This window comes from Dendrobates tinctorius, unplaced genomic scaffold (genome assembly GCF_039654945.1).
Source record: "Dendrobates tinctorius isolate UK_male_01 unplaced genomic scaffold, ASM3965494v1 ptg000124l, whole genome shotgun sequence".
In the NCBI taxonomy this organism is placed as follows: domain Eukaryota; kingdom Metazoa; phylum Chordata; class Amphibia; order Anura; family Dendrobatidae; genus Dendrobates; species Dendrobates tinctorius.
The window spans coordinates 661,343-674,956 of NW_027361792.1; the positions used below are offsets into that span (position 1 = coordinate 661,343).

At 45.7% G+C, this 13,614-nt stretch overlaps 1 protein-coding gene across 6 annotated transcripts in view; it reads left to right on the plus strand.

The window, feature by feature from the left end:
- SPI1 (Spi-1 proto-oncogene) overlaps positions 1-13,614 on the plus strand; it is a 107,865-nt gene that overhangs the window by 73,956 nt on the left and 20,295 nt on the right. Inside the window, exon 1 of one of the 6 annotated variants that reach the window (XM_073541596.1) lies at positions 9,174-9,387. The exons of 4 other annotated variants lie outside the window; for them this stretch is intronic. In XM_073541596.1, coding sequence (XP_073397697.1) covers positions 9,346-9,387 — 42 coding nt within the window. In that variant the 5' untranslated portion in view covers positions 9,174-9,345. Of the gene's footprint in view, positions 1-9,173; positions 9,388-13,614 lie in introns of those variants that run through there. One more of the 6 variants, XM_073541595.1, reaches the window with a different exon arrangement.

Consider the following 13,614-nt stretch of genomic DNA (forward strand, 5'->3'; position numbering starts at 1 on the left):
CCCCAGTAATCACATCGTTCCCCATCTCCCCAGTAATCACATCGTTCCCCTTCTCCCCAGTAATCACATCGTTACCCATCTCCCCAGTAATCACATCATTCCCCATCTCCCCAGTAATCACATCATTCCCCATCTCCCCAGTAATCACATCGTTCCCCATCTCCCCAATAATCACATCATTCCCCATCTCCCCAGTAATCACACCGTTCCCCTTCTCCCCAGTAATCACATCATTCCCCATCTCCCCAGTAATCACATCGTTCCCCATCTCCCCAATAATCACACCATTCCCCATCTCCCCAGTAATCACATCATTCCCCTTCTCCCCAGTAATCACACCGTTCCCCTTCTCCCCAGTAATCACATCGTTCCCCATCTCCCCAATAATCACACCATTCCCCATCTCCCCAGTAATCACATCATTCCCCATCTCCCCAGTAATCACATCATTCCCCATCTCCCCAGTAATCACACCGTTCCCCTTCTCCCCAGTAATCACATCATTCCCCATCTCCCCAGTAATCACATCGTTCCCCATCTCCCCAATAATCACACCATTCCCCATCTCCCCAGTAATCACACCATTCCCCATCTCCCCAGTAATCACATCATTCCCCATCTCCCCAGTAATCACACCGTTCCCCATCTCCCCAGTAATCACATCGTTCCCCATCTCCCCAGTAATCACACCATTCCCCATCTCCCCAGTAATCACATCGTTCCCCATCTCCCCAGTAATCACACCATTTCCCATCTCCCCAGTAACCACACATTACCCATCTCCCCAATAATCACATGATTCACCAATATCCACAGCAGACAATTATCTGACTAGCCCCCCCACCTCCCCAGTTGTCATATCAGACCCCAATCTCCAAAGTAATCACAGCCTCCACAATCTGCCTTGTACTCATAACCTCCTCCAGCTAATTAGTCATCAACAAAGTGCCACATCTCCCCAATAATCACTACTGCCCCTATCTATCCATCAGGCAGAACCACATTAGTCACAAATGCCCCTGGCTATCACAGCAAGACCCCGACTTAGTAGTCAAGCAGGCACCATCCCCAGTAATACTGTAAGTGCAGTCCCTTTGCTTCCCCAGGAGTCCTGGCAGTCCATGCTCCACAGCACAGGGAGGTAGGAATCCGTGTTAGGGCAGGTGTGAGGTATCCAGGCTCTCTGTACAGTGTATATACTCATATACAGTATGTGTGAGACCCGGTGTGATGTGTGGATTTCCTAATTCCGAGCGCTGCGTTCCTATAACATCATATTTGGTTCCGGTAATTCTTACTTCTCAGTGTAATAATGTGCAGACGTTCACGTCATCTGCTGAAAACATAAGAAAAACTTTGGTCTTTACAAAACTTAATATTTGTGAAACCCTTAAAGGAGATGAAGAGTCACGGTGACCGTATTTTTACTAATTTACCATTTTTTAATTACATAGCAGTTACTTATTAGCAATATTGTGCATGAATAGAAAAGTGATAATTTGTCAAATGAAGAAGCAAATTTCTCCTTGTGCCATAGGTATCTTGGTTCAGACATGTCCTGGATAAGGTCACTGTGGATCCTGTGTTATCAGCTGTATATAGAAGTGTTATCATTGTATAGGAGGGGGAGGAGGTGAGCTGTGACAACACCTATTGTGAATGGTGGATCCTGCGTTATCAGCTGTATATAAAGGGGTTATCAGTCATTGTACAGGAGAGGAGATGAGCTGTGACATCACCTGTTGTGAGGGTGAATCCTTTGTTATCTACTCTATATAGAGGTTATCAGTCATTGTACAGGAGGGGGAGGAGGTGAGCTGTGACACCACATGGTGCATAGTGATACGTGGTACATAGTGTAGTGCAGCGAGTTTAGTGCAGTGCGACAGATAGGCAGGGACCACAGAAAGTTCAACATAAATGGTGTCTTTATTTTCAAAACTCACACATAGGATTGCTTTCCTCCGGATCACAGCCAGGTTTCTATAAACACTGTACAGAACCCAAAACCTGTTGCTGTGGACAATGGCACTGCCGTATCTTTTGGGTGCGTCAGCCGCCTGGAAGTCCCTGGCTCCGTGTTGGCTCCACCCAGACCTGGGTTGTACAGATCCTCCTGCTCTGCAGCTTGCAGACTCCAAACTGACACACCGAAAGAAAAACTGACAGATTTAAATGGAATCATGGTCATAGAGCTACTTCCAAAACTTGGAGTGGAGAGAGGGAATCGCCCCACTATCAAACCTGCAAATCCCTATAAAAATAAAAGCCTTTAACGGGTTTTCCTAAAAATCTGACTGAGTCACTACTTGGACCCAATCCCTTCTTTCTTTTATTTTTTGCCTTGTGACTCACAGGCATCCTGCTGTGAACATAAGGCGCTCCAGCAGGTTTAATAGGACTCTGTCCGCATCCTAAGTGATACATAGTGACCCTCGCACATGACCCCTCTCACTGCCTCACATATCCCCTCACTGTTTAAACTTGTGGGCTTGAACACTTGTCACCTTACAAGGACCCCGTGACAAGGCATCCGCGTTCCCTTTTGCCTTCCCTGCCCGATGTTCCATGGTGAAATTGAAATTTTGCAAAGACAAGAACCATCGGGTGACCCAAACATTCCTCTCCTTGGTATTTCTCATCCAGACCAATGAAGAATGATCTGTCACCAAGCAAAACGGTCGACCGAGCAAATAATAGCGTAGGGACTCTAAGGCCTACTTAATGGCGAGGCACTCCTTCTCTACTACCCTATAATTTTTCTCGGCTGTGGTGAGATTCCTACTTAGGTAGGAGACTGGATGTTCCTCTCCGTTCACCTCCTGCAACAGGATCGCTCCTAAGCCGATGTTAGAGGCGTCCGTCTGCATGTCAAAATCTCTCTTGAAATTGGGGATAATGAGGACGGACTGTCCGCACAGCGCCATCTTCATAGACAGGTATGCTTCCTCCACTTGAGGGTTCCACCGCACCATGACCGACTTCTTTCCCTTGAGGAAATCGGTTAGGGGTGTTGTTCTCCCAGAGAAATTAGGTATGAGCCTTCGGTAATACTCAATGATGCTGAGGAACGCTCTCACCTGTTTGGTGGTAACAGGTCGGGGCCAGTTCTATATGGCCTCAATTTTATTTATTTGGGGTTTGATAACCCCACGGCCGATCACATATCCTAAGTACTGGGCTTCCTCAAGCCCTATCGCACATTTCTTGTAATTCGCTGTCAAGCCCGCGGCTCTGAGCGAATCTACCACCGCTTGTACCTGGGACAAGTCGGTACTAAAAATGATGATGACATCTACAGTAAGTACACGGATGCATACTTCCGATGGGGTTCTAGCACCACGTCCATCAGCCTCTGGAACGTGGCTGGGGCCCCATGTAGTCCAAAGGGCAAGACTATATAGTGGTACAGACCCTCCGGTGTTATGAAGGCGGTCTTCTCTTTTGCTGACTCTGTAAGAGGCACCGGCCAGTAACCCTTGGTCACCAAAACTAAAACTCGATCTCCTGCTTTAAAGGAGCGGACTGTGGCCTTTTTGATATATACACGGCCTTGTGCTGCCTGAGCATCCACCAAATGCTCGTTTACAATAGGCATGACTGGTGCAATTCAGTCCTGCATGTTGTCCACTTGCTCAATGACACTCTTATGGGGTGTAGGTTCCTGCTCCCATGTCTCTTTGGCTACATCCAGCAAACCCCTAGGATGCCTGCCATACAGTAGCTCAAAGGGTGAAAATCCCATGGAAGCCTGCAGTACCTCCCGAATGGCGAACATCAAGTAGGGCAACGTGTCCCAATCCCTTCCATTCTTGGAGACTACCTTCTTCAACATGGATTTGAGGGTTTTGTTGAAACGCTCGACTAGTCCATCGGTCTGAGGGTGGTACACCGACGTGCGCAACTGCTTTACTTTGAGTAGCCTGTACAGTTCCTTCATCAACTTGGACTTGAAAGGGTCCCCTGATCAGTGAGCATCTTCTTTGTTAGCCCAAGGCGACAGAACATGGCAAACAGCTCCTGGGCGATAAGCTTAGCTGAGGTGCGCCGAAGCAGAATGGCCTCTGGGTACTGGGTGGTGTAATTTACGACCACCAATATGTGATGGTGGCCCCGGGCGCATTTTAATATCAGCCCTACCAGATCCATCGCAATCCGCTCAAAAGGTACCTCTATAATGGGCAGAGACACCAATGGATTCCGGTAGTTTGCGGCGGGTGAGGTTAGTTGGCACGCAGGAAACGTTTCGCAGAACCTCTGGACCTCCGCACAGACCCCAGGCCGGTTGACCGTTATGCATGGGAACACCGACTCCGCAACCAGTTGCTAAGCCACCCCATTTACATCGATTACTCTTAGCTGTGCCTGGGTCAGGGTGGGATCCTGTAGCTGGGCTGTCCAAAAAGTTCCCCGGGGCACTTCCAGCTCAGGAATTATCGGGGTCTCCTTGACTTCTCCTGCCATGACCTCTAGAGGAAACCTATCTGGTTCACACTCTTTCCATATGGGGGTGACCCCTACGGCAGGAATCCCTGTGTTCAGATTTTCGAGCTCTGCATCTGGAGCAATATTTTCCCGGGGAGGGTTAATTTTATTTTTCCACAGAGACCAGAAGAGGGGCAAATCCCTTCCCTGGACGGCCCCGTAAGGAAGGGTCTTCACTACCCTCCCCACATGTTGTCTCCCCGCATGGCGTTACAATGAGACCTCCACTGTCGGGTACTCATGGAGTTCATCATGTATGCACACAACACCCACATTTTTCCCCGTGGGATCTAAGCCCGAGATTATTGTCCCATGCACAAGTGTCACTAGGCTCCCTGAGTCCAGGAGGCCTCATCCTGGTATCCACTGATGCGCACCTGGTACAGATGCGGTTCCCCCGGCAGGACAAGCGGATCCGCGGAAAAGACAGCCTGAGCGTACATTGACACAGGCCGGGTAAACCCTCAGTCCATGGATTCAGCTGTCAGGGTCAGTTGGCAGCCACATATCCTGGCCCTTGGCACCGCCAACACCTAATGGCTACGGCACAATTGGACCCCGGGAACAGTTTAGGCGAAGCGGGTCTCTCTCACTTCGGGGTACCCCCTCAGTACGGGCTCGGTCCTGATTGGCCCCAGCAGAGGGTCGTGGCCTTTGCCCTGGCTCCTGGGATGGCGGGGCCCGGCGTGATAATAGTAATGGAGCAGAGTCCCGTATAAAGTCCTGAGTGGCCGCATACCGCTCAGTCAGGCTGACCATCTGGTCTATGGTGCCAAGATCCCCTTGGCCTACCCAACGCTGAATAGCGGCTGGCAGAGTTTTTACTAGCAGATCGACGACCACCCTCTATGCCATCTGGAAAGGGGTTAAGGTCTCAGGCTGAAGCCATTTCTTTACTAGCTGCAGCAAGTCATATGCCTGAGACCTGGCGAGGTGAGTTTCCCCAAAGGCATAGCTCCCAACCGTCCCGATTCTCACGGAACAGTCCCGTTTTTGACACCCACATCCGTGTCCCGCCCAGGCCGCTATTTTTCCCGCATTCCACTGAGCCGCCACGCCCCCCCCATGCACCGACCCCATCCTCGCCCTCCCAGAGAGCCACCGCAGCCTGTAATGATGTGGCTCGGTTGTTCTGTGGCTGTGCGCACAGGACCTGTAATGAGGTCACAGGAGGGGAGGAGTCAGGGGTCATGATCAGGGGCCTCCGTGTCTGCAGGACTCTGCTGTGCTGGTTGTCATGGTGTTGGATGGGGTGAAGTTTCTGTGTGGGGTCAGGAGGGGTTTACAGGGTGGATGTAGCAGAGCCGTGTGTTTATGGAGTGGAGTCGTGTGTGTATGGAGCGGAGCCGTATGTGTACGAGGTGTATGGAGCGGAGCCATATGTGTACGAGGTGTGCGGAGCCGTGCGTGTACGAGGTTTACGGAGCGGAGCCGCGTGTGTATGAGGTGTGCAGAGCCGCACGTGTACGGGGCATACGGAGCGGAGCCGAGTGTGTATGGAGCCACGCGTGTATGAGGTGTATGGAGTGGAGCCACGTGTGTATGAGGTGTACAGAGCGGAGCCGCGTGTGTACAAGGTGTACGGAGCCACGTGTGTATGAGGTTATTGAGCGGAGCCGCATGTGTACGGGAGGTACGGAGCAGAGCCATGTGTGTACAGGATGTATGGAGCGGAGCCAAGTGTGTACGAGGCATACAAAGCGGGCTTTTCCCACGGACACAGGAGTACACGGCGGAGCCCCGAGGAGCACTTTAAAACTCGCACATGACGGTCCACCAGAAGTGATGTGCTGGAAGCTGACCGGAAATGAGGTAATTTCATGAGGAGATTGTGAAGGAACCATGGAGGGACTTCAGGGAATGCTTCAGATCCATTACCGTGTCCTCCGACAGTGGGATCACCTTGGAATCAGGGATGCAGGCCATGTGAGCAGATTATGATATGTCCTGCATCGGGAGGCTCAGGTGGGCATTACAATGGGAGCTGGGCTGCTATAGTATCTTTATAGAATCTTTATTTCTCTCTCTCTGTTTCTTTCTCATTCTCTGTTCTGTCTTTCCCTCTCTTTTTCTTTCTCTCTCTAATCTTTCTTTCCCCTCCTCCTTTCTTTCTTTTTCTTTCCTCTCTTTCTCTCTGTTCTTTTTCTTTCTTTACTTCTTTCTGTCTCTCTCTGTTCTTTCTTTCTTTCCCCACTTTCTTTCTCTTTATCTCTGTTCTTTCTTTCCCCTCTTTATTTCTCTCTCTGTTCTTTCTTTCGCTCTCTGTTCTTTCTTTCCTCTCTCTCTTTGTCTCTCTCTCTGTTCTTTCTTTCCCCTCTTTCTTTCTCTCTCTGTTCTTTCTTTCACTCTCGCTCTCCTTTCATTCTTTCTCTCTGTTTTCTTTTTTCTCTCTGTTTTCTTTCTTTCTTTTCCTCAGTACCAGTCAGTGTGCCCATAATGCCAGCCACTGTGCCCTCAGTACCAGTTAGTGTGATCAGCAGTGCTAAATGGGTGTGGTTGGGCGTGGGCCTGGGTGTGACTAGTTGTGAAATGGGTGTGGTCAGGGGCATGGCCTAAAATTTGCAGCGGCGCGCTGGGCGCGTCCCTGCCTTTGTCCCTCTTTCCCTTCTTCAAAAGTTGGGAGGTATGCTAAAGGACCACTGGAATACCTGTTGGGCTCATATATACGTGTTAACCACCAGTCAGGCAAAGGAGCTCGCCTTTCACTTTCTCATAGTCCAGGGCATTGCCCCCACTGAGGTCAAAGTAGGGCTTCTAGGCATCTCCCGTCAGGAAGGGGGCCACCACTTCAGCCCACTGGGAAAGCGGCAAGCTTCCTGCTCTGCTGTGCACTCAAACACCAGCACGGTCCGGACTTTGTACCAGGCCTCAGAACAGATCATAGTCGCTGATGAGGGTGCCTCTCGCAGGGCCGCAATTTGTTGCAGGATCAATTTGATGGTCTGCTGCTGCTGGTACAACTCCTGCTGCTGCGACTGACTAAGGACCAACTGCTTCTGCTTCAACATCTCCTCCATTTTGTCGACATGCTTGGGCTGCAGCGTTGCAGGCCTAGTAACCAACATGCAGCTGGCTTTTGGTATGCCTCAGTTCACACTGCCCGAATTCTCCAACCATAAGTAGTGCAGCGGGGTTCGTGCAGTGCGACAGTTAGGCAGGGACCACAGAAAGTTCAACATAGTGTCTTTATTTTCAGAACTCACACATGGAAGTGATGTCCTCTGGATCACAGCCGAGTTTTCATAAACACAGTCCAGAACTCAAGAGTCGTTGCCATAGACAATGGCACCGCCTTGTCTTTTGGGTGCGTCAGCCACCTTGAGTTCCCTGTCTCTGAATTAGCTCCACACAGACCTGGGTTGCACAGAGCCTCCTGCTCTGCAGCTTGCAAACTCCAAACTGACATACCCAAGGTAAAACTGACAGATTGAAATGGAATCGTGGCCATAGAGCCACTTCCAAAACCCGGAGTAGAGAGAGGGATTCACCCCACTACCAAACCTGCAAATCCCTCTAAAAATAAAAGCCCTCAAAAGGTTTTCCTAAAAATCTGACTGAGTCACTACTTGGACCCAATCCTTCTTTCTTTTACTTTCCCTTGGGATTCACAGGCATTTTGCTGTGAACATAAGGCGCTCCAGTGGGTTTAATAGGACTCCGTCCACATATCGACCCGTGCATAAAGTGGTGCATAGGCTGGTGAACATGGCAGACAATCACTGCCATACATCTAAACATAAACATAGTAGCCAAAAACTGGCTGTTAGTTTAAGGGAATGACTGTATGGTGCTAGCACTGTGCAATTACTACTCTCCTTTGCACCAGCATTAATGGGACGTTGAACCTGCTTGACTTCAAGTTTTCATGAATTATTGGAATGTCTTGATTTTGTATGGGAGCTTTCATAATGAAATGAAAAATAAATGCAAATGGAGGCTTCACCTTTAAATGATCACTGGTTTGGCACGCTAAACCTCATGGATGGCTGGTCCAGGCATTAGGGTAGATGCTTTTGGCTAGTAGGAGCCCACAGTCATCTGCAACTTTAAGTGATACATGAGACAGTCAATGAGCTAACCAAACTCTGGGGTATTATCACTATGATGGTTTGGAACAGACCAAGGGACCTTGACCATTATTGCCCAGACCAACTACAGTGCTCCCCTGGCCTGATGAAATTTCAGGTCCATGTTATAAGTATTTTGGCTTTAGGAGATTACAGTGTGTGAAGTTCTATGGTGTTACTGATAGATAAAACATTGCTCATCCTTTACATGTATACGGCCTGTGCCTGTGGCGGCAAACATAACACATGGACATCTATAAAAGCTCTTCCTTTCTGATGTTAGAGGTGATAAAGGTCATGTATTGCAATGATATGTGAAGGCATATTCATAGGATATATCCCCTGCCCCATCACATCTATAGTGGAGTACTGGACCTCCAATCTCCAATGTAAACTGCCCCTGAATATCTGATTGTCTGGTACTATGCAGGATCTACAGAAGTGAGGTTTACCTTGAAGGATTTCTTCTTTTTATAGCCAGGATCTGGAGGAAGGATTGGTTGGCCACAATCAGACAGGACACATTTCCTGTGACGTCCCCATAAGATTTATGCAGTGAAGTGTTACGCATATATGACCGACTCCCTAAACTTCAAATCAGGAACTTGTATTGAGAAAGAAAGAAAAAAACTTCATTGTCAGTGGTAGTGTATGATCTCCGCTGGTCACACTCTTACGGGGGGTCAGCACCATTGCACTTCTCCTTTGTCCACCGTGTGGCTCTCAGGGTTGTCGAGAGTCAATTTAAAGGGCAATTGAGTGTGGAGGAAGGTCCTGGCCCCCAGATCGGTGGATGGTGCCGTCTAGCAGGATGGATGCGTATACCCTAATCGCGGTGAGTTGGCTATTCCTTCTAGACATCTTGGTGGCCCGCTCTCGGGCTTGGTTCTCAAGAAGATACCGGAACGAGATGAAGGATGTAACATGGAAGCCCCCAAAACAGATAATGGTTGGCTTTTATGGTCTTAGTCAGTAGACCTGAGGGGCTTCCAGACCATTGCTAAACTAATTGTCCTGGTCTTAATCATCTAAAATGATTATTTTGGGGGGACTTTATAAGTATAAAAGTTGATTTTTCTTAATTTTTGGCATATTCTGTTACAATGGATACTCTACTAGTACTAATTATAAAGTCAGAAAACTTTAGGAAGATGTAATAATAATGAGGAAGCGATGAGATCTATTAAGCTGGTAACAAAATACTTTGCTAAAACTGTTCTTTTAGGTAAAATATCAAAACTATCAGTAGTGAATGATCAGAGTAATATCCCCCTTTGTTCCACTGGTCTAAAAATGTATAAATTATGGTATCATGACCGAAATGTTTTATATAAGGTCAATGGATGGAGGAAATGATAAAGCGAATGAGAATATGCTCATCACTTCGGTGGTGGGATTTATAGGGGACTCGTAGATTGATAATCTGAGGACACATGGGGAATATATAATAGCGCAAGATATGTACAAAAATAATGAAGATTCAATCAAGGAATGAAATTCTGCTCACAGAAGCAAATATCTAGAGATACAAAGTGTCCTAGAAAGTGTCAGAAATGTATCGATTTCACCAATCTAAACCTATAAAACTCTGATGATCCCAAGAGTGGACAGTAACAAAAAAGTGCAACAATTGTAGAAATGAAAATAATAAACAAATAGAAGCTGTAGAACAGAGAATGGGGTCCCTGAACGTATCAGAAATCCCTCTAACAGTTCTCTAAAAATGTAATATAGATATTTTAGTTAAAATCTCACAAAATGATGGATAAGCTCCTCGCCTGCAGAGGATAAGTGGTGAGGGATCAGGGTAGTGTATTCACCGTCCATGCAGGATCCATAGACCCCTCTGCCCGAAAACACAGGATATAAAAGGCACATGGTGGATGAGGGGACGCGTCTGCCTCCAAGAACAAGGGCTAGGACTTTTTTGAACTTTAAGGAATTTTTTTGTCTTTATGTTTTAGCAAGATTATCTATCTATCTATTATCTATCTCTCTATTATCACTGGTCTACAAAAAAAAAAAAAAAAAAATTTCTGACATGGACTTTAAGAACAGTTTTAGACTAACTTGAGGGTGCTGAATTCAAATCTGATCTTATGATTTCTCTCTCACATCACGTTTTTGCGCTATAGGTATATAGCCCATTTTCATGAATTCCATGAAAAATATAAGTAGTGTATGAAAAGCGCCGGTTTATACAGTTCACTAAGGCATCTGGCGACAAGAATGGCATCCATGATCCTCTAGTGGATAGGAAGAACATTGTCTTTCCTCCCTTGCACATAAAACTTGGATTGATGAAGATATATATATATATATATATATATATATATATATATATATATGTGTGCAACTTTTCCTGGTCTTAGCGAAGAGAAGAAAAAGGCTGGAATTTTTGATGGACCTCAAATAAGAACGCTTATGAGAGACCCAAATGTTATCACATCAATGAACGAGACAGAAGAAAGAGCTTGGAATGCAATTTGGAATGTGGTGCAGACAACTATGAAGAGATTGTGGAAGAGCTACTAATGAGTCTGCGACATCTTGGATGTAGAATGAGTATCAAGATTCACTATTTACACAGCCATTTGGACTTTTTTCCAGAGAACCTTGGGGATGTGAGCGAGGAACAAGGGAAGCGTTTTCATCAGGACATTAAAACAATGGAAGAACGGTATCAAGGCTGGTGGGACTCTCATATGATGGCTGACTAGTGCTGGAGGTTGATGAAAGACAACCCAGAAGCTGGACATCTCAGATCAGCCAAGAAAAGAACGTTCACATAACTGCCATTTGCCATTCATCTGTGTGCCGTATAGATTTGTGTTTGTATATTTTGTAGTTTAATTCTGTAAGTATATTTGATTTGCTGTACATAGACTTTGTAATCTTTGTTATTCCTGGATTAAAAATATACAAAATGTAGTACCGAAAATCATGTGTTTTTATCATTAAAAAAAATTTCGATAGGAGTAATTTTCATCAAAAATTGAAAATATCTCGAAATCCTGATGTGATAGCCAAAAACAGAGTTCATATTCGTAATCAGCAGCCAAAATTGACTTAAAATATGGTTTAAAACCTTTTGCCAGAAAAATTGCGTTGACTATCTTATCTATCTATCTATCTATCTATCTATCTATCTATCTATCTATCTATCTATCTATCTATCTATCTATCCATCCATCCATCCATCCATCCATCCATCCATCCATCTATCTATTTATCTATCTAATTATCTATCCATCTATCCATCCAATTATCTATCTATCGGCTTGATAAAGGCTCTGCATGAGCCAAAACGTCGCCACCCATGTGGGTCTGAAATAAAACCACATTTTTTCTCTTTGAACAGGAGAGCTGCCTTCAGTTTTTCATATGTGAATTTTGGCTTTTGGGATAATTGCTTGGGAGGCCTGTGCACCTGAAGATTTTGGATTGTGCTTTTCCATTTTCTCTTGTTATATTATCTATCTATAATAATAAAAATAATAATAATCTTTATTTTTATATAGCGCTAACATATTCCGCAGCGCTTTATCATCACTGTTCCCAATGGGAATCACAATCTAAATTCCCTATCAGTATGTCTTTGGAATGTGGGAGGAAACCGGAGAACACCCACGCAAACACGGGGAGAACATACAAACTCCTGGCAGATGTCCTTGGTGGGATTCGAACCCAGGACTCCAGTGCTGCAAGGCTGCAGTGCTAACCACTGAGCCACCGTGCTGTCCTCTATCTATTATTTATTATCTATCTATGTATCTATCCATTATCTATCTATTATCTATCTATCATCTATTATCTATTTATTATCTATCTGTTATCTACAGTATAATCTATGTATTATCTATCTATAATCTATCTATTAGATAGGAAATAAAAAGGGAAACAGCACAAAAATATAAAAAAAATGTGAACTTTAACGCCCAATGGTGTGGCGACTTTTCAGACATAAAATCCTTTCTCAAGCCATTCTATCTATTATCTACAGCATAGATTATCTATTATCTATCTATCTATTCTACAGTATCTATTTTCTATCTATTATCTACAGCATAGATTATCTATTATCTATCTATCTATCTATCTATTCTACAGTATCTATTTTCTATCTATTATCTACAGTATAGATTATCTATCTATCTAATCCAGCTGAATATTATCGGACACATTCCTATATTGTATTAGAAGTTATTTTATTTTGTGACGCATATTAAATAAATTGTCCAGTACTAAACAAATGTGACACTTCTCTTACATAACAGCGCCCCCCCCGCTTGCAGGTTGTGTTTGACATTGCAGCTACACTGAGGGCAATGACTGATCTGTAATACCACACACAGCCTGTAGACAGGGGTGGCACTGCTTTTGAAAGAAATATGTAATCTTTTTACACTCCTGGATAATTCTTGTAAAGATTTTCCTCAGGGCTGCCACCTGTAGTTATGGGGTCGTCAGTACGGTCACTACAAGGAATCCCGATGACAGCACAGAGCCCGGCCGGTCATATCTGCAGATGGCCGACATAATTATCTGCCGCATCCTGGCATCGAGTGTTAATAAGTGATATTAATCTGGTGTAATACGGGCACATGTAATAAATCATGTCCGGCCCTCGAGGTGTCTGTGTGTCAGGATGACAAGTCACTAAGTCACATCATCCTCAACATCCTTAGGGTGTGTGCACACATTGCAGATTCCGCTGCAGATCCGCAAGCAATGTACAGTACAATGTTAGCCAATGGGATTTCCAAACCGCAGTGCACATGCGTTTTTTTCCACGCGGATTTGCTGCAGCTTTAAATCCGCAGCATATCCATTCTTTCTGCGGATTCCGCAGCGGTTTGACACCTGTTCCATTGTCCAGGTGTCAAACCGCAGGGGAAAACCGCTGGTAAATCCACAGGAAAACCGCAGGTCACTTTACCTGCAAATCCGCACGGAAACATCCGCAGCTCAATCCGCACTGTGTGCACTCACCCTTAATGTGAATGTAAAGCAATGATGCCCGGGTCATTATCATCCAATATATAGGAGACCGTATGTAACA